Genomic DNA, 18,935 nt, shown 5'->3' with positions numbered 1-18,935 from the left:
AGCACTTATGGCTAAATGATGTAAACCGGGCATTAGTGAAGTTGACGCGGGAAAAGTGCTCTACTAGCAAAAGACGCAGAGAGAGGAAATAAAGTGTTTAAAGAATAGTGTGCGTAGTTGAACTACGAAGTTGTTTGTATATTTGTATGATTTTTACATTACTATAAAAATGCAGTCATTTTTGAAGACAGGTAAACTAGGACCTCAAGATAAATCCGGGACTTCAGCGAGTAACCAAAAAAAGAAAACATCAGTTTGCACTCCTTGGGTGGAAAAATAGTAAGCGATTGTATTAATTTTCGTTATAAAAATATTGAAATATTTCTTTTTATATACATATATGTGGGGACTAAGTAAATGCTGGAAAGAGAGTAACAACGATGAAATAGTTTCTGTGTTCTTCAGTATCACCCTCGCCACTTAACAGAACAATTCAGGTTCGTTTCGTGGCGGGGTGCATCCTGGATAAATATAGGAAATGAGAAACATGGTGGGATTTCACCCCCAGTTATCCATGGTCACTGCTGCCGGTGTCGACCAGATGGTTGTCAGTCAGTCATTCTTCTCTACTTCCCTCGTGCCCTCTTACTGAGGTAACACAGTGTTGCACATGTAATGGCATTATCTTTTCTTTTTACATTGATCCTGTGGTACATGATGCTTGCTGTTATAAATTAGAACATCGAAAGATCCTGGACATAACGAAAACTTGTGTTATAACAATTATTATCATAGTAAGTTCAATACAAAAATGAACATTTTCAATACCTGACATAATTTTTTCATATTGTGATTTTTTTGTTATATCCAGGATCTTTGGACGTGCTAAATTAAAATGGCAGGCATTATGTACCATAGGATCAATTATACAGGATCATGCTATCAGAAACAAGGGATAAATTTGGATACGTAATACGGAAAATTACAGTCTCATTAACTTAGTCACAGGTATGTTTAATATCTCACTTTAGGTACTTTCAAAAAGGCCCTTAACCTTGGATGGGGTAGGTGCTCTTCGTACGTAGAATTCACCAATCATAAGTAACCACTGGAGACGGGCTATATATAATGGTACATTGATGTAGGGGTTATTTTATCTTATTTATTGCCATATTATGTGCTTTCATTTACCATTTTAACCAAACTATTATATTTTTTACATTTGTGAAATCAGTGTTTGGTTTTGAATGAAGACGTTATTTATTAAGTTTCCTTGCAAGAGTTAGTTTGGGACATAAATTTGGTTAGTATCTGTTATTATCTTATTATTGTCTCGAGTTGCCTCAATCCGATTGGTCGTTGCTTCAGCGGCGCGGCGTTCGTAGTTTTCAAGCAATTGAGGTTTTGAGCGCCCCCTGTTGAATTATGGGTAATGCATAACAATTAAATAGTGTTGGTTGCTACAGGCGTGTGTATGTTTTGGCATCAACTGTCGCATAGATGCATAATTTTGGACAAAATAAGTGCTTAATTACGTCGGGGGTATAATTATTATATATTGAAGCACTCGTTTACCACTGCTATGGTTCGTGAGTGGATTCACGCAGTGTTCAGTGACTATTGGACTGTCGAATTGTGGTCCAGTGTCTCCAACATCGCCGCGGGACTTTTGGTCTTCGCTGATAAAAATAATGTTTTATTTATCTGTGAAAGTACATTCACAAACAGCAAGTACACCCAGTGGTGGCACGAACCGGGAGTTCTGGCACGGCAGCATAAACTACAGTGGTCTAGTCATATCGCAGATCTTTCAGAAACACTTTACAGAATTTCCTCTTTTTTCACAAACTTTGGTGCTGTGTGTCCCATCCTATAGTCATCACTGTCAGGTCTAGATTATGCCAATTTTTTGTTTTCTGGACACATTATCTCGGGATCTGTATGTTTACTTACTTTAAATAAAAATGTTTACAATATTAATTTCAGCATCCCTACTGAAGGGCCCTGTAAGCATCTCAATGTTGAAATATTTCTCATGTATTTCACCCAGTACGAAAGTCATAATTGGATGTGTTTTTGTTCACACGGTGCAAGGGGTACGCACTCGGCAGCCCCTATTTCAGAGCGTCTCAGCGCTCGCACTGCATTTAAGTTTTGGCTCAAAGCCTTACAGGGCTACTTGGCATATAGCATTTTCAGCCTTGCTTCCCTCACTCAATTTAAAAGAACTACATCACTCACAAACATATTAATAAAATATAGAAACATTTATTGGTGTCAATTTATAGACCCAAAAAACAATTTTTCTTCCAGTTTGTTAAAAGAAAATTAATAGGGACTGGAAAAATTAGCGGTTAAAATGACCACTAGGATAGACTCCACGATTCTCTATGTACTCGGGCAACTATCACCTGGTCATTGGCTACCGACTCGGGACACCTGTTTACTGCGATTCTCATGATCTGATACTTCTTTAGCCGAGTGTCTGCCATTGGCCCTAGAGTCCTTCAGGAAAATTGCGCTCCAATCACCGACGCAGCATTAAGCTAAACGAGTTTGGATTCCAGCCTGTCTCGAAAGGAATCCGCGAATTCTTCAGGTCCCTGATGATTAATTGTAGAGTTAGAAGGAATTTTTGGAGCCAAGTAAGCCAACGTACTGAGAAATGTTTGTTCTACGTCCAGACCGCTTGTACGGAGAGCAGCGTGCTTGGACTGGGCCACACGGCAGCCGGAGGTGTGGTGTGCCTTGCTGTGGCGCCTGTGCTTGTCGCAGCCGGCCGCGCACGGTCAGCGCCGTGGTGGAGCAGGCGGACGTGGTGGAAGTGTGCAGTGCGATGGGGCCGTGCTGAGGCGCCCGTGCTTGTCGCAGCCGGCCGCGCACGGTCAGCGCCGTGGTGGAGCAGGCGGGCGTGGTGGAAGTGTGCAGTGCGATGGGGCCGTGCTGAGGCGCCCGTGCTCGTCACAGCCGGCCGCGCACGGTCAGCGCCGTGGTGGAGCAGGCGGACGTGGTGGAAGTGTGCAGTGTGATGGGGCCGTGCTGAGGCGCCCGTGCTCGTCACAGCCGGCCGCGCACGGTCAGCGCCGTGGTGGAGCAGGCGGACGTGGTGGAAGTGTGCAGTGTGATGGGGCCGTGCTGAGGCGCCCGTGCTTGTCGCAGCCGGCCGCACACGGTCAGCGCCGTGGTGGAGCAGGCGGGCGTGGTGGAAGTGTGCAGTGCGATGGGGCCGTGCTGAGGCGCCCGTGCTCGTCACAGCCGGCCGCGCACGGTCAGCGCCGTGGTGGAGCAGGCGGACGTGGTGGAAGTGTGCAGTGCGATGGGGCCGTGCTGTGGCGCCCGTGCTCGTCGCAGCCGGCCGCGCACGGTCAGCGCCGTGGTGGAGCAGGCGGACGTGGTGGAAGTGTGCAGTGTGATGGGGCCGTGCTGAGGCGCCCGTGCTTGTCGCAGCCGGCCGCGCACGGTCAGCGCCGTGGTGGAGCAGGCGGACGTGGTGGAAGTGTGCAGTGTGATGGGGTCGTGCTGAGGCGCCCGTGCTTGTTGCAGCCGGCCGCGCACGGTCAGCGCCGTGGTGGAGCAGGCGGACGTGGTGGAGGTACTGCGCCAGTGCCTGGGCGGCGCGGACCTGCCCAACCTGCTGTTCTACGGCCCGCCGGGCACGGGCAAGACCAGCACCATCCTGGCCGCGGCCCGCCAGCTCTTCGGGGACATGTACAAGGACAGGTGAGTCACTTGTGTCCTGATCGGCACTTCGGACATCTGCCTCGTTCCGCTGTGTCGAATTGCTTCCTGACGTTTTGCATTGCTGGCACAGTGGACCTAGCTCCGTAGCGTAGCTTGTCACGCCACCTGCAGTCATCCGTAGAATAGTGAGGACGTTCCCCTGCTGCCCGGCGAGGCACTGAAGTTCGCTGCTCTTGTTGGAAATTAAAAAATTTTCTAACTTCATTTTGCTGTGTGATTTAGGGTAATAAAGAGTCCAGTCGGCACCAAATTATTTTTAAATAAGCTTGGAAAAAAATTGACGTTTTTATCTTGCCAAGGAAACAATACAATACCATTGGCAGATGTTTGCTACGTTTGCGGAATTTTAACAACGATAGCAGGAAGACACAAAAAGATCAGGATAGAGTCACTAATGCTAATTTCGACTTTGTCTTTGTCTTTCGCCCTTTGTGTCTTGGAAGGGCACTTGTTTGACCTTTCATTTGCCTTATCATTCTTCATCGTGTTCCTTCTGATGCTGACTTAACATGTGTCTATTTTGCATGCGTCCCTGTACTGCACCGTCCATATTTCTGCTGCACGTCGGTGCACGCGGAGGTGACGAGTTGGGAACGGCTGGCAGCACTGGCGGGCGGCCGCGCGAGCTCAAAGCCTCTCATTGTCCGGCCGAGGACGCGCATGTTGCGTAGCGAGACGCCCACACATCGGGTGAAGTGTAGTGCTTGCCTTGTGGAAGCAGTTGTAAAGGAGTGTATTGCACATCAGGGTCTGTGTTCAGGCGTGATGAAGCTGTGCAGCAAGACGCTGGTGGCGACAGCTCCTCGCTGCAGGGCCAGGGCAGTGTTGCAGCGCTGTGTCGGCTTGTCGCAGGATCCTGGAGCTGAATGCGTCGGACGAGCGGGGCATCCAGGTGATCCGGGACAAGGTGAAGAAGTTCTCGCAGCTGACCGCCAGCAGCGTGCGCCCCGAGTGAGTGTCGACGAAGACAAACAGATGAAGGTTACGCTCTTTGAAAGAAACTTTACACATCATACAACTTCGTATTTCTGTTAATTAAATAAGTAAGCGGTAATATGTGAATGAATATTAGATTTCAACTTCAAAATACATCATTTTACATGGTTAAAACTACCTGCACAAAGTGCATGTAATCTAACATTGGGACCAAAAATATTATGCGAAACGTATGCGAGAATTTTTTTCTCAGAGAATTTTGACGCCCTAAAATAACGGTGCAACGATTGTGCGATGAAACATGGTACCTCACTTACACACATCTCATTTAAAATTGTATTTGCAGAGCCCTGCACGAGATGTTTTTCTAAGATAAACAATGAGTGTTCATTATTAGGTTACAGGATTGAAGAGATCTTCTCAAGCACGCTGTAGTGGTACCTGTCTGTGTTCGTTGACCTTGTCGAGTGGTCCTGGAGAGTGGAGCGCTGGCTCAGGAGAGAGTCTGGTGGCGGTGAGACGTGCGCGGTGTTGCAGCGGCCGGCCGTGCCCGCCCTTCAAGGTCGTGGTGCTGGACGAGGCGGACTCGATGACCCACGCCGCGCAGGCCGCGCTGCGCCGCACCATGGAGAAGGAGAGCAGGTCCACTCGCTTCTGCCTCATCTGCAACTACGTGAGCCGCATCATCCAGCCGCTCACCTCGCGCTGCACCAAGTTCCGCTTCAAGCCGCTGGGTACGGCCCGTACGCAGTGGTGGTCCACCACGCACGCAGGGATACACTTGTGGAGTTCATACTTCTTGAAGCGCGTTATGAAAAAATGACGAGAGTTAGGACGGCAGATACCATCAAACCCTTTGTATTTGAAGGATTCACTGTTTGAGGAAAAATATTCAAAGAAAATAAAGTAAATTAAAAAATTCAACACAGATAACATCTGAAGTTTACTAAACAATTGTTTATTCTTACCTATCTTGCTAGATACATAATTGTAATTTTTCATTTATTGTACTTTTTTTTTTACGCTTGACACCTATATTCGGATTTCAGGGGTATATTCGAGATTCGGATATGAGAAAATTGTGTTTTGACCCATCACTAGGTGAGAGTGAATTTTTACGATGCATGAGAACCTTGCAACAAAATGTTAACAAAATGAAAAAAAGCTACATTCAAATAGAAATGTTTTTAAATACTTTTGAATCATATAATTAAGTTATTGATAGAGTCAAGATTTTGTGGTGTTATTTTAAGACAAATTTCGGTGTAAAGAAATAAAGATTTCGGTGTTATATGGTTTTATTTTTTGCTCAAAATACGGCAAAATGTTCGCGCTTTTCTGTACGACATGCAAATTTATTAAAACAAATATTAATAAACACTAAAACCTCATGATCTAATTACAATTAAGTTCATTTGCAAATTCATAGATAATTAAGTTCATTTGCAAATTCTTTTAAATAACTTTTAAATAACTACTAAAAATTTCACAACATAATTAAAATCACATACACTACAAAATTACACAATTAAGCACTTCCAAAGTTACTATTAAGACGGTTTTATTGAAATGCTATCATAGTTAAATTTTCCGCATTTTCTGGAGTGAGACGTTGTCTTCTGTCACTAACTACCAGTGAGTACCTGGAAAATGAACGTTCTGCATCAACATTTGATGTTGGGAACCAGATTGCCCTTAAACTGGCTTGAGCAAATTCACTGTAGTCCCCTTTAAGGGAGCAAAGTACCTTTGCAACATCAATTTGGATTGTTTCTGGCAATGAAAGTTCATCCTCAATTATTTTTTTGAAAGCAACCTATCCACGTATGAATGTATCAATGGGAAGATGGGAAACAGAAGACAAGTTATGCAGAGACTTCTGTAGGTTTGCATCTTCTATGCTAACCCTACTCACATTTCTTGGGTTGAACAGCAAATTAATGGCATTAAAGACTCTTAGACAAGGATGTCGTTTAACAGATGAGTTTTGCCTCAAACGCTTATGTTTCTCACTCGCGACATGTTTCACAAGCGTATCACGTCTCTCGTCTAGCCTGCAGTTACAGAATTTGCACATTAACATTTTATCACTGAAATAAAATCCTTCGCTGGAAAATTCTTTCAATCGGTCACTGGCAGAAACCTTCGTTTTAGGCATTATCAAAATTTTTTAATCACATTGGAAGAATTTAACCTCTTAATACGCAAAACCTTGCCGTGCTGGAAGGTTCAAAACAATGGAGAATAGATGCGAATACAAAGGCATACCGAATACCAACATACGCACGTGAAAATTAATACCGACATAAACATGTACTATTTATTATTTACAATCGTTACATTAAGCAGGGTTAATTTTATTTTCGTACCCTACGTACTTTATTTTAAATAAACAGTAAAAACAATGCGCTTTAGTGTGTAATATTTTAGTGATTAATAACGTAATCTTAGAAAAACATATTTTGGAAGTTTGTTATTTTTGTATTTACGGAAAGTGAACGGTGGCCATTGTATCATAGTTATCAATATCTTAAATTATTATGGTACACAAGAGAACCGTTTAAAGAAAATATTAGGTTAATTCCGAGACTTCATTTTAAAATCTATAATGAATCACCGTCGCATATAATATATATGGCTGCTAGTTACTGTCAGAAATATTTGATTGTGCTGAAGATAGTAAATTGTCCTTACAGAATGGGGAAAAAAAAAAAACGTAAATAATCAGGATAGACGAAATTTTGTGACATATCGCAGATTTCGCACAAATTCGTTTTATTTCGTGTTTTCAAGCGGTTTTCGGTGTTATTTCGTTTTATCGCGCATTACCATATAATCGTGCCTCTAGTTATTGATATTGAATACTGGTCCATTTAATTAAAAACATGTATTTATTTAGTGTGGATAATAGTGATAGAAATTGTGTTTATAAACTTTTTCAAGTGTTATTTCAAATTTATTTATATAAATGAGGTTATGTTCCCATATGTATAATTTATTTGCTTTTTAAATTGTTTATTTTGTTAGAAGACACTTTTATAATACTTTTTCAGCAGGTAAGAATTGCATGTTGTCTGCAAAACTCCAGTTAATCAATTTTCATTTTCTTCATCAAATAATTCAATGGCCAAATAATTTAATTTTTGTCAGTTATTTAGAAAGTTTGAACCACTTAACATATTTTCACAAAGAAACACGTCCAAATAGTGACTGCAGAGCATTGAATTCACTATGCTTGTGGGTCATAACTGCGCCTGAGTGGGATAGTGTCAATGTGATGTTGTGGAACCATTTTCAGTTGTGTCTACAATCCATTAGTGTAGCATGTTTGAAGGCTACAATAACCTGTGTCTTCATTGGTGTACGTTGTCTGCTAATGGACTCGGAATGAGAATATTCCATGAGGCCATGCTTGTCAATGACACATGAACGTAGTATGTCTGATTCTGTCTGTGACACATTGCCGACTTTAAACAGCTACCAAGTAATAAATATCTGATGATGGTTATCAAAAAATATAAAATTAAGTGCTTTCATTGTAAGAAATTTATACTAATATTGTTCTGAAGTTAACCCTATCTAAAAATAAATTAAATTTATGACCGCCTGATATTTTTACCCTAGCTAAACAAAACACAGCAGACTGCAAGATATTGACATTCATTATTTAGCAACTGATAATATTTATATTTAAATTGGTTACGAATCACTACAGCACAACACTGTGCTTGCAGTTTTGCTTGCGTTGTTGAACGGGCGTCGTGCAGACGTCTGTACATCTTGCTTTCGACACATTTAAACTTTTCAACCACAGCATTGAACATGTAGTGCGAATCTTGCCTTGCACTGTTAGACATCTATGTCTGACTGTGGTCTTGGAAGAATCATGTAACTTCCTGTGACTATGTGCTGTGTAACGACAGCGTTGTCCAGGTGGCACCGAGCACTGTAGGGGCCTTCGACGTCGGCCTGTCAGCACCCGGCTTCACTGAGCACCGGCCAGTCTTATAGTACCAGATCACGGAGTGTACGATGACGATGAGCCACGTGCCGGCCATTTCAGTTTCACACCACACACGTAGTTAGAAATACCTACGCCTGGGGTAAAATAAGAGGTGGTTGTGCCAAAGAGTTGGGCGCATGATCAGTGCCACGCAGGGCCGCAACTGGGCTGGGGGGGGGGGGGGGGGGGGGAAGCGGGGCATATGCCCCGGGCGCAAAGCTGTGGGGGGCACCGAAATCGCTCGCATTGTAATTCCTACAACAACTGGTAACTGGTAAAAAGTTTTTTTAACTTGCATGCCAGGAATGTCTAATCTGATTTACAATATAACGTCTCAACATACTATTTAATGAACAAGACTAGTGATTAAACGGACTACTTTGTGGACATGGTGGGTTCACGCATGGAAGGTACAGTAGCACAGAAACTGTTACATGTAGGTATGGAAAATGCTTAAATAGCACCATTTTTCCGTGGGAGGGCCCCCAGATACCCCCGCTTAATTGGTGTGGTATGTGCAAATAAAAAGAGGGGAGGGGGGGGGGGGGCATGAATCCATTGATGCCCCGGGCGCCAGAGACTCCAGTTGCGACCCTGGTGCCACGAAGGAGAGTGGTGGCGAGAGGGGGACGGCTGCCGCAGGGGAGGGCAGAGTGCTGGAGCGGCTGGAGCTGATCTGCCGGGAGGAGGGCGTGTCGTGCGACCGAGACGTGCTGCAGCTGCTGGCGCGCAGCTCGGGCGGAGACCTGCGCCGCGCCATCACGTGCCTGCAGTCCTGCGCCAAGCTCACCGGCGAGGGCGCGCGCATCAGCACGGCCGACGTGCTGGAGGTCGCCGGGGTGAGTCGCCCCTCGCCTGGGTCCCAGTTCCCCCGGCAACACTCGGTATCTTCACATGTCAGAACAAGTGGTTCATTATTCGTGTTCCTTCTGATTTTGAATACTAACATTTTAGAAAAAACAAACAAATATTCAGTTGTTTACGAATATGGCTGAAAACCCCCAGGAAAATCAAGTTTACTACTAACTGATAAATTAATAATGATTAATCACTGAACACAATTTTAAAATTGGAATTGCGGTTAAAAAAAAAAATCTATATTTTTTCGAGAAGCGATCAAACATTAAAGGTTAACAGGAAACAGAATGGAATATAAAAAATCTAAAAACCACTTTAAGATATTCCAAGCTAAGTGAGTTTGCCTGATTAAGACTAGCCACACACACATTTGATTGAATTCTTTGTTTTTTTGCCGATTCCATATATATTTATGAAGTTATATTTAGGAGAATGAGACAAAAGACTGTCATGTATGTTTACTGCTCCTGTTCCTATAGTGTCATTGTACAAAATATCCGTACATTTTCAATGCTCATATTTATCAATATGGTGAAATGTCGTGAAAGGTTTAAGTAGGGTTGTGGTGTACCAATGGAAGGATCCTGAAATGTAAAAAAAAATACAAAGACATTGGCAGCTGATTATGGTATAGAATTAAACAGGTTATATTTTAATAATGTTATGATAAAAATGATTTTCAATCATCAAGTATTTAGCTGGCAGGTTTTATTTATTTACTCATTAATGTTGTAACATGCCCACCAACAGCCGAGGGTTAGAAGTGGGCACGACACATATATACAAGGACAACATATAAACAATACAAACAAAATACAAATAAACAAATAAAATTTAAAATATACCTATTAAGGATATACATCAAAATATAAAACGCATAAAAAGGAATACAAAACATAGACATTATAATGAAATTACTAATTGCCGACATTGTAATAAATTTGATAAGAAAATAACACATATTATAGGCTTATGTAAAAAAATAATTACATTATATAGCTACACTTTTACAGATTAAGATTATCAATTTTATTTGATTTAGAAATACATATGTCGAAAAATTATATCGTTCTTTTCATGGTATGTACATAGGGTAGATGTTAAACGGCTGTTAAATTGGGGGATTCTAATGCCAGTATTATCAAGAAAGAACAATTCAATTTTGAACTTTAAATGGATGTAGTTTAGGGCTGTGCGAATGTGACTTTTTCAATGCAAATCAAATGTGAATCAAATAATTGCAAATATTTGCGAATAGCGAATAATTTGCGAATATTTTCTAATTAAGTTCTAAGTATAAATCTGAATAATTAAAGTCAAAATTTGGCATATTATAAATTGTTGTTTAAAAGAGTAATGTTCTTTAGCTTTATATACATTTTTATTACTCAAGTAAGATGTAAATTTTTATGTCTCTTCTAATGTTTTAGTAATAAAACACAATCAGTGATATAGAAATGTCTTCATCAAAAGCCAAGCCTACACCTTGCCAATAACATTGCGTAAATTGCAGTGCAAAAAGTCCTATTCCTTTACATGTTCTGGATCCAGGCATTGCCTCTTGGAAGTGACAATGTTCCCAGAAGCAGAAAAACAACGTTCTGAACTTCACTTCTTATTCTGAAAATTAAAAACGGCAAAAAAAGTTTATGAAAGTAAACAGATCTTCGATGTATCAGTTTTATTTTCCGCAATAAATAGTCAAGCGATTACCAATCAATACATTGATATATATATATCGAAGAGTTGTTAATTACAAATGCTCGTAAGTATGGTCAATATTCCATTCTCAGAGTCTTTTGGAATCAAACGTGTCAAGGCAAAATAATTTTTAATGAATTTTGTTTATTGTGTCTTTTTAATTTTATATAATTATTTACGTAACATTTTCGGTAGTTTAAAAAGCGATTGCGCTGGAGCAATTCTAGCAACACAATTCTCTGGCCATGGGCCGCTCTGCTGGCCATAACCACAAACGGGCACGTTTTCTTTTTTGCTGTAGCCATGATGGCAGCTGTGTTTACTTTTCTATCATTAAAAAAAATTCTCTAGATTTGTATTAGTAAAATTAATAGAATGGTGACCAAAGAGTATGTGTGCATTAGTTTTTAAAGGTTATTATTGAAAGCTGATGTGCTGGCATTGTTTTAAATAGTTTTACACTTTTATATGGCACATGGCTCGCCCAAAAATTGTGCTAAGGACAACTGGATATAATAAATTAATAATGCTACACATCACGTAAAGTTTGTATTTAAATCGTAAGCATTTATGATAATTTTCACGCTACATTGGCTTTAACTGTTCTCAGCATGCCCATTTACCTAACCTAAAATTTGATGTAAGTAAAGGTCCGCTTACAGATTTTTTTTCTTCCATTAAGTCTCTTGGGAAAATGATTTCTTGAGGTTCGACATATTATTGTATCACACATTTTGTCAAACAAAAGTAATATTTTAATACATTCGAAAACTTGAATAATTGAAATTTTCAAATACCTAATTTGGTTTCGAATGTGAATTGAATAAAATATTTGATTTGCACGAATATTTGCAATTTCGAGTATTTGCACACCCCTAACGTAGTTATGCAAAAAGGAACCAACCTACATGAAACCTATTCTGAGTATTTTGAAGTTAAAGTTATATATAAATTGTAATTCTCGTATTGATAACATAATGTAGGTATAATTTTAATGGTCTAGTATAAATACTGATATAATAATAGCAACGATGGTACGATCAACCTTTTACAATTTTAATTTTTTTTAAAATAAAATATAACAAAATTGTGGGTTGATTGAGCTGATTGTTTGAAGTTGTTGCGAAGGTGAGATAGCGACGTGTGCGCAAGTGCGCATGTCGGCTCGTGGGGAACACTCGGGCGGTGCCGTGCAGGTGGTGCCGGACCGCTGGCTGTGCGAGCTGCTGGAAGTGTGCCGTGCGGGCGACTACGCACGGCTCGAGAGCTACGTGGAGCGGCTCACGTGCGAGGCCTACGCCGTGTCGCAGGTGACGAACCACCTCCGCGTCTGCTCGCATCTCTCCCGTGCTGCTCTTCGCACCTCCGAGTCTCTGTACGACGACGCGTGGTTCGAACGCTGACGAGACGTGTCGAGTGGCCGCAGCTTGCAGTACACGTGTATTATTTAATTTTGTGGCTTGACAAATCAGACACTAATTGCTCTTTGGGAAAGTCAAGTGTCCATGGCCTAGTATAGTTTATATCTCCAGACGATAACAGCATGAAATACTTGGAAAGGTGTTGTTTATGACTTTTCGTGTCCACGAACATGTCGTTACTGTAGTTTTGTATAAAATCATAAAGGCAATTTATAGTTCTGAATAATTTCTTACGTCCGCAATAAACATTCAATAGAAACTTGAGATATAAAATAGGTCATTTTTTGATAGTTCTGAAACAGTAAGTATTTTTTAATAATAGGGGTGCGAGACTTTCTCAATGGCATGGCTTATTCTGGTGGATACAGTTGTTTGCCAGACACACAATCAAGGGTGAGCTCCTAGTGTGTTCCAGTGTGTGTCCAAGAGAGTGCACTCTCGCTCAGCTGCTACAACCCATCGTAAACAGCAGCTGGTAAGTTTACACTGCATTTTATGCCTAGTTGTGGCCTTATCGGAAATATTATTTTTCAGTGGACGTACATATTAAATAAGAATAAAAGTATATCTTCAGTAGTCATTTATGAACCTTAATCACCAGAAAAGTAACATGGGTGCAACCAACCTGATGGAAAAAAGTTGGTGAAATTGCCACTCATCTGGTGAAATTGCCACTCATCGCTTAAGTCAATGAAACTTAGACAACTTAGAAAATGCCAGAATGCCATGTTTGTAGCTACGGGACTTCTACTGCCTTCGCGTGTTTTTGATATCAGAGTCGAGTGATACTGGCATAGCATTTACTGCGAGCACCATTATTTTCACACTTGTCACCTTCGACAAATTAATTATGTGGAGCAAAAATTGATATCGTATGATTCTAACTCATACACTATATTTCATTTTTTTAATTGCTCTTAATTAAGGAAATATCTTGTAAATTTATTAAAATAACTCTATTGCATTTTTTGTTTTGTGCAATTTTCCTCATGTGGTATTTAATAAACATTATTTTTGAGTTTTAATAGGTCACTATGAACACTTGCCCGACTTTATATATGTAGCTATCAAATAGTATTATTTAAACATCTTTAGAAAAAAAATTTAATGAAATATAAAACAAAAGAGACTTATCTTGATATACTATTTACGGCAAAAGCCCTCACGTAATTGTAATTTAAACAAAGTGATATAGACATGATGTGCTGGACTGGGCCTTAATGGAGAACATAGCCTGCCTGCCATCTTGGAATTTGCAAGTTTTTGCTATAATTTCCGATTTTATTTAGGTATCATTGAAATAGTTTGCACAGAATTGTACTATAGTGTGGTAATAATTGGAAATTTATACTAAAATTCACTTCAGACCTTTCATTTTCACCTTAAAATACCTAGTGACGTGTCAAATATTTTCTGATAACTTTGATATATTACATATAATTGTTCCGGCGACAGAGACCTCGCTACAAACCAGAAGTGTGTGTGAAGCCGGCAGCCGGTGGGCGATACAACCAGTACTACCCCCCTCCCCCCCCGCTCGAGCTCTGACTGCGACGACTGCGACAAGGGAGCAAGCGTGTTCTTGCTCAGCCTACATGGACACATGGACACATGGACATTGCCTTAGTTCCAGTGTTGATCACTCGCACGCCTTAGGCCTTAAAATATCAATCATGATTGTTGGTAGTTAATGAATTTTTTTGAGGTTATGCATATGCATATTGACATGTCCTGAATGTCAGTCAAGTAAATTGTATAATTGTTGGACTGTACTAAATCTAATAAAACATTTGCTTTTTTCCTTACTAGATTCCACAGTGTATCGCTGTAGGTTGCTGCATAAGCTTACTGCTATCTTATGTCTGCCAAGTGATTACTTTTGTTCCAATTTAGATATTTTACATCTCGCAAATAAAGTTCAGTGAATATCTGGTGATAAATTTGTTACCAAAAAATTATAAAATGCAAGTAATCTACTGTAATAAATTTACAGGAATAGATACTAAATAAGTAAAACTCTTTTAAAGAAGTTTCTCAAGGACTCTGTAATTTAGACTTACTAACAGGGAAGTGTAAAATTGTATGTATTAATATGTCAGGTGCTAAATTTTCAAACCTATTTTTCTTAAGCATGATTATCTTAACTTGGTTTTATTGGAAATGACAAGAATGCAAACTAACCAACACATCGTGTGACACAATCTTAAGTGATAATAAATACATGATGGCTGGAGACAGGCCACCAGCTAGTATTAAATTTGTAGTAGTAGTATTATTAGTAGTAGTAGTAGTAGTAATAATATAAATTCAAGTACCGTTCTTTGCCTGAGAAGATGGCCTTATGGAATTTGTCTGTTCTTTTTCAGCTAATAGACCAATTGCTGAGGATGATAGTTTCTTCGGAGGACATCAGCGACAGGAAGAAGGCAGTGATTTGCGAGAAGATTGCGGTGAGTACTGTCCGAGACTTGTCTCGGCTTGGCTCGGGCTACGAGCTGCTCAGTGCTGCTCCTGGTGCTCAACACCACAACCAGGGTTTTCAATTGTGAGTGTCCGAGGTAGAAAAAATACATAGCCACTATTTTGAATGTGAAAGAAAGCACAAGTTATAAATTAGTATCGTAATTACCCACGTATGGCTCACACATTTTATTGCCAATTTTGAGTTTTGAAAAATGTAGTGCGGACCTTATGTGAGTTTTCAACATTGGCTATCAATTAATTTTTGTTTTAAACTACACCGTGTCGAATAAATGGATAAACGTGACATGTCTGTGCTGGTTTTTAATAAATGTAACTTTACGAGTCGGTATGAATGGTTTTCTTTCAAACTTCTCAACACGAATGAAGCCTGTAAGTTGCGTCTGCTGTCTGCTGTGGTAGCATTCTGTGGGAGGAGGGAATATATAGCGCGACTGCCTGAATCAGGGTAGGAAACCCAAGAGATAACAAGATTGGACAGGATAAGAGTGTACTGGTTCGAAGAACAAAGGTGGCCCTTGGTGCTTCGCATGTCGAGAAAGGGGGCACAACCAGTTTACTTAGAGGAATATGTTCCTTAATCGATAGTCCTTGTTTTATCTTTCTTGTTTTAGTTGAATTCAGAATGTATACCTCCGCTATTAGTTTGTTTTTTAATATTTTATTTCAGGTCAAGGTGCAGCTTCTGATTAAGTGTAGATGTATTACAATATTATTTTAATATATGGTTTTGATAAATAAAATTTTCAATAAAGGTGGTTTTAATAGTGAAACAATAATCTTGCTCCTACAGGCCCCACGACAATGGGTGCCACTGAAAGTAAACCTCTGTTTATGCTGCTACTCCTAGCTTGTGGTAGCCACTGTAATAAACCTCCTTGCTATTGTATTGATGTGTTCTCATGGGGTTCTTGGCGCCTACCCTCGTTGCAGCAAATACCAGGACCGCTACTGCTGGATGGTCTGCCCAGACTGATAGTCCAGCTAGCACGTCACTGCCCTGGGTTACTGTATGGAGAGTAATTATAACAAGGAAATTTAGTGGTGTTACGTGAATAGTGGAAATTTGCATATAAATGAAATAATAATAATTGAAAAACATATGATTTTAATGGCTCTTAAATATTGGTGTGAAGTTACGTTTAAAATGAGATTAATTGAGAAACAACCAAGGTGTCAAATCTAGGTGTCGGAAATTAGATGCAAATGACGTCACTAGAACACGTTGAATATCCTGCCGGGTCTAGCTATACGTTGTCGGAGGCTTGAGGCTCTCTTCGCAGGACCTCCAGGTGGTCTGCTGCTACACTGGAACTCTGGATGCTGTAATGCTGTAATTAGCGAACTACAGAGGTGCTGAGGTCGCCGGGTATCAGCTGAAGACTCGACATCCTTCTCGTCCTGTAAAGTCTGGTCTAATGCTGGATTGGTCTCACCAATCTTCGTGTTCGAATCTCAGCTGGCGCTGCCCTCAGATGTCTGGAACCACTACGAGACGAAAACGGGACCGACGCGGAAGTTGGCACTCGAAGTCGCCGATACTCCCTATCTAGGATTTATTTAATCCAGATACAATTCTCTCAACTCGTAGAGAGGAAAATGCTAAGCAGGACACGATCGCGGATGACGCGAAATCTTCTATTTCTCGGGCGGCAACCAAGGCTTTGGTTCGCCCCAGCCCGAGAAACGTCTTCTTTCCGCCAGATAGCTAATAGCTATTTACTGGCCGTCCCTAGCAACCAAGGAGCTATCGATATCAGCAAACAGAATAAGCTGCATAGTGAAATAAAAACGTGGATGTTGGAGTGTAAAAGAATCGAACTAAGACCAAATGAATAAAGTTTCCAAGGAATAATTCTTAGAAGACCCTGAAGTTGAAAGTGTGTCGTCTATGGTAATAAGATGTGTCATATTTGTTATGCCTTGGTTGTCCTCTTTACAATCAAAACAATTAAATACATAATATTCGCTCATGGAATATACAATTAATATTACAATCATAATAAAAATAATAATATATAACTGTAAACAGTTGTACTGGTTACAATAGTAGTTTGAATTTGATTTGAGCTCTAAGATGAGTAACTTTTGCCTGTCACACACAATTTTATTTGAGTGAAATTGTAACAAAGTAGATGTTCGGGAAAGTGTTAACTGGTATGACAAAGACTCATTTAAAGAAAATTATTCAGTTACATTGAATGGATTAACTATTGTGCTATCATTAGTTTTGATTATATTAATTTATTTTTATTACGTATTTATATAATTTTTAATTTGAGTTTTATTATTATTATTTTTAAATAATCGATGGATAGCACGTCATCTTGTAAGTCTTGGCAATTATTTCCTGCGTGTTGAGGCTCCAGCTGTTACAATCCAGCCACAAATCACTTCCACTGATGGTCATCTAACTTTACCGCTCTGCATTCTTTCGTGATTGCAGGTAGCCATCCTGTTAGTATAAATTCTTTTCAAGTGACCCTTTAAAAAAGGTTTGTTTATCGAGATATCTAGTGGCTGCAGAATTGATGTGAGGACTCAAGGAATAACTGCCAACATTGTTTTGTTTTCCTGTGGTTCCTGTTTCACTTCATTCACTGTCACTGTCCAACACCAATAATGCTCCAGGTCGTCTTAGCCATGCGGTGTGTATCTAGTCCTTCATTACCTCTTGGTCCATCCGCTCCTTGCTTTGGACACGGACGTGAATGTCAGGCAGAAACTTGTGATTCTTGGGCATGGTCTTACGTTTAAAAATAACAAAAGGTGGTAGCCTGGGGCTGTCTACAGTGACTATCAGTCAGCTGCAGCTTTTCATTACCTGTTGTTTGATCTGCATTCCCAACCCACGAAAGTAAAACAATATGTTTTGCTGCCAAAGTTGAATCATGTACTTGTAAAAATTTATTACTTTCTCAGTGTAATCCTTCGAAAATTTGTGGCATAGGGATGTACGACAACGTAATGACAGTTCATTACTACACGTGAAGCATGTAATCCACCCAAGACTCACTTTAAACTGTGCCCCTACAGGGTTCGTTTTATGTGCCATTTCCCATGCTTTCACCTGCAGCATTTCTCAATTTGCCTACATATACTAGCAAACCAGACTTGATATGTGGAAACTTTCCCATCTTAGGTCTTCGAATAGCACGCTGCTAAGAATTGGTGTTCTGCCGCTTTTTTCCATGAAGTTCTGCAAACTGTATCACTTTAAGCTTAAAGCTTGCCGCATAAAAATTAAAAATTTTGTATGTAAGCTCACATGCGTACCACTTTTCGAAGAAAAACGAATTGACAAGTAAGAGTAGCTTGCAGTCTTTTCACTTTTTGGGTAGCGGCCGTGTGTGATCAACACTTCACAAGTTTTTCTGCCCACTTGTTCTACGCACACAACGTGATTGAACTCCGTTAAATTTTTTTCTGGTTAGTGAGCTTACATTTTTAAGTCCCTCGAGACGCTTAACAGTGTGTTGCTTTACATTGAAACCTGGGGAAGGTTTTTTTTTTGATCATGCCCGCAATGTTGATTAGTTGACTCAGCAGTGAGATGTAGGACTGCAATAGGGCAATAAGCCAATAAGGCGTGCTTGTTCGATGGTGTTGCAGCTGTGCCAGTGGCGCGTGACGGACGGCGCCAGCGAGTACCTGCAGCTGCTCGACCTGGGCTGCTCGATGACCGAGGCTCTCCAGTGACTGTGCCCCGGGCCCCGTGCGGCGGTGACTCATCAGATAATTAGTAGTGGCAATCAGAACAATGGGTCGCAAATCACTATCAAATACCAACTGAAAATATTGTCTTTTACTCATCATTAAAGCCAAAATTCTTTTGACCTTTATTTGAAAATAAA

General features: G+C 40.5%; 1 protein-coding gene across 1 annotated transcript; it reads left to right on the top strand.

Moving 5' to 3' along the window:
* The first annotated feature begins 10 nt into the window (after positions 1 to 10).
* LOC134532169 (replication factor C subunit 4) lies at positions 11 to 18,935 on the top strand. The gene is made up of 8 exons (XM_063368547.1): positions 11 to 279; positions 3,484 to 3,660; positions 4,534 to 4,632; positions 5,155 to 5,351; positions 9,263 to 9,459; positions 12,376 to 12,489; positions 14,967 to 15,050; positions 18,694 to 18,935. Exons 1-8 carry the CDS (start codon positions 170 to 172, stop codon positions 18,778 to 18,780), a joined length of 1,065 nt encoding a protein of 354 aa, XP_063224617.1. The 5' UTR covers positions 11 to 169; the 3' UTR covers positions 18,781 to 18,935.

This window comes from Bacillus rossius, chromosome 5 (assembly GCF_032445375.1).
Source record: "Bacillus rossius redtenbacheri isolate Brsri chromosome 5, Brsri_v3, whole genome shotgun sequence".
Classification (NCBI taxonomy): Eukaryota; Metazoa; Arthropoda; class Insecta; order Phasmatodea; family Bacillidae; genus Bacillus; species Bacillus rossius.
The sequence above is the reverse complement of the archived record's forward strand: the minus strand, read 5'-3'. Positions and strand labels throughout refer to the sequence as shown.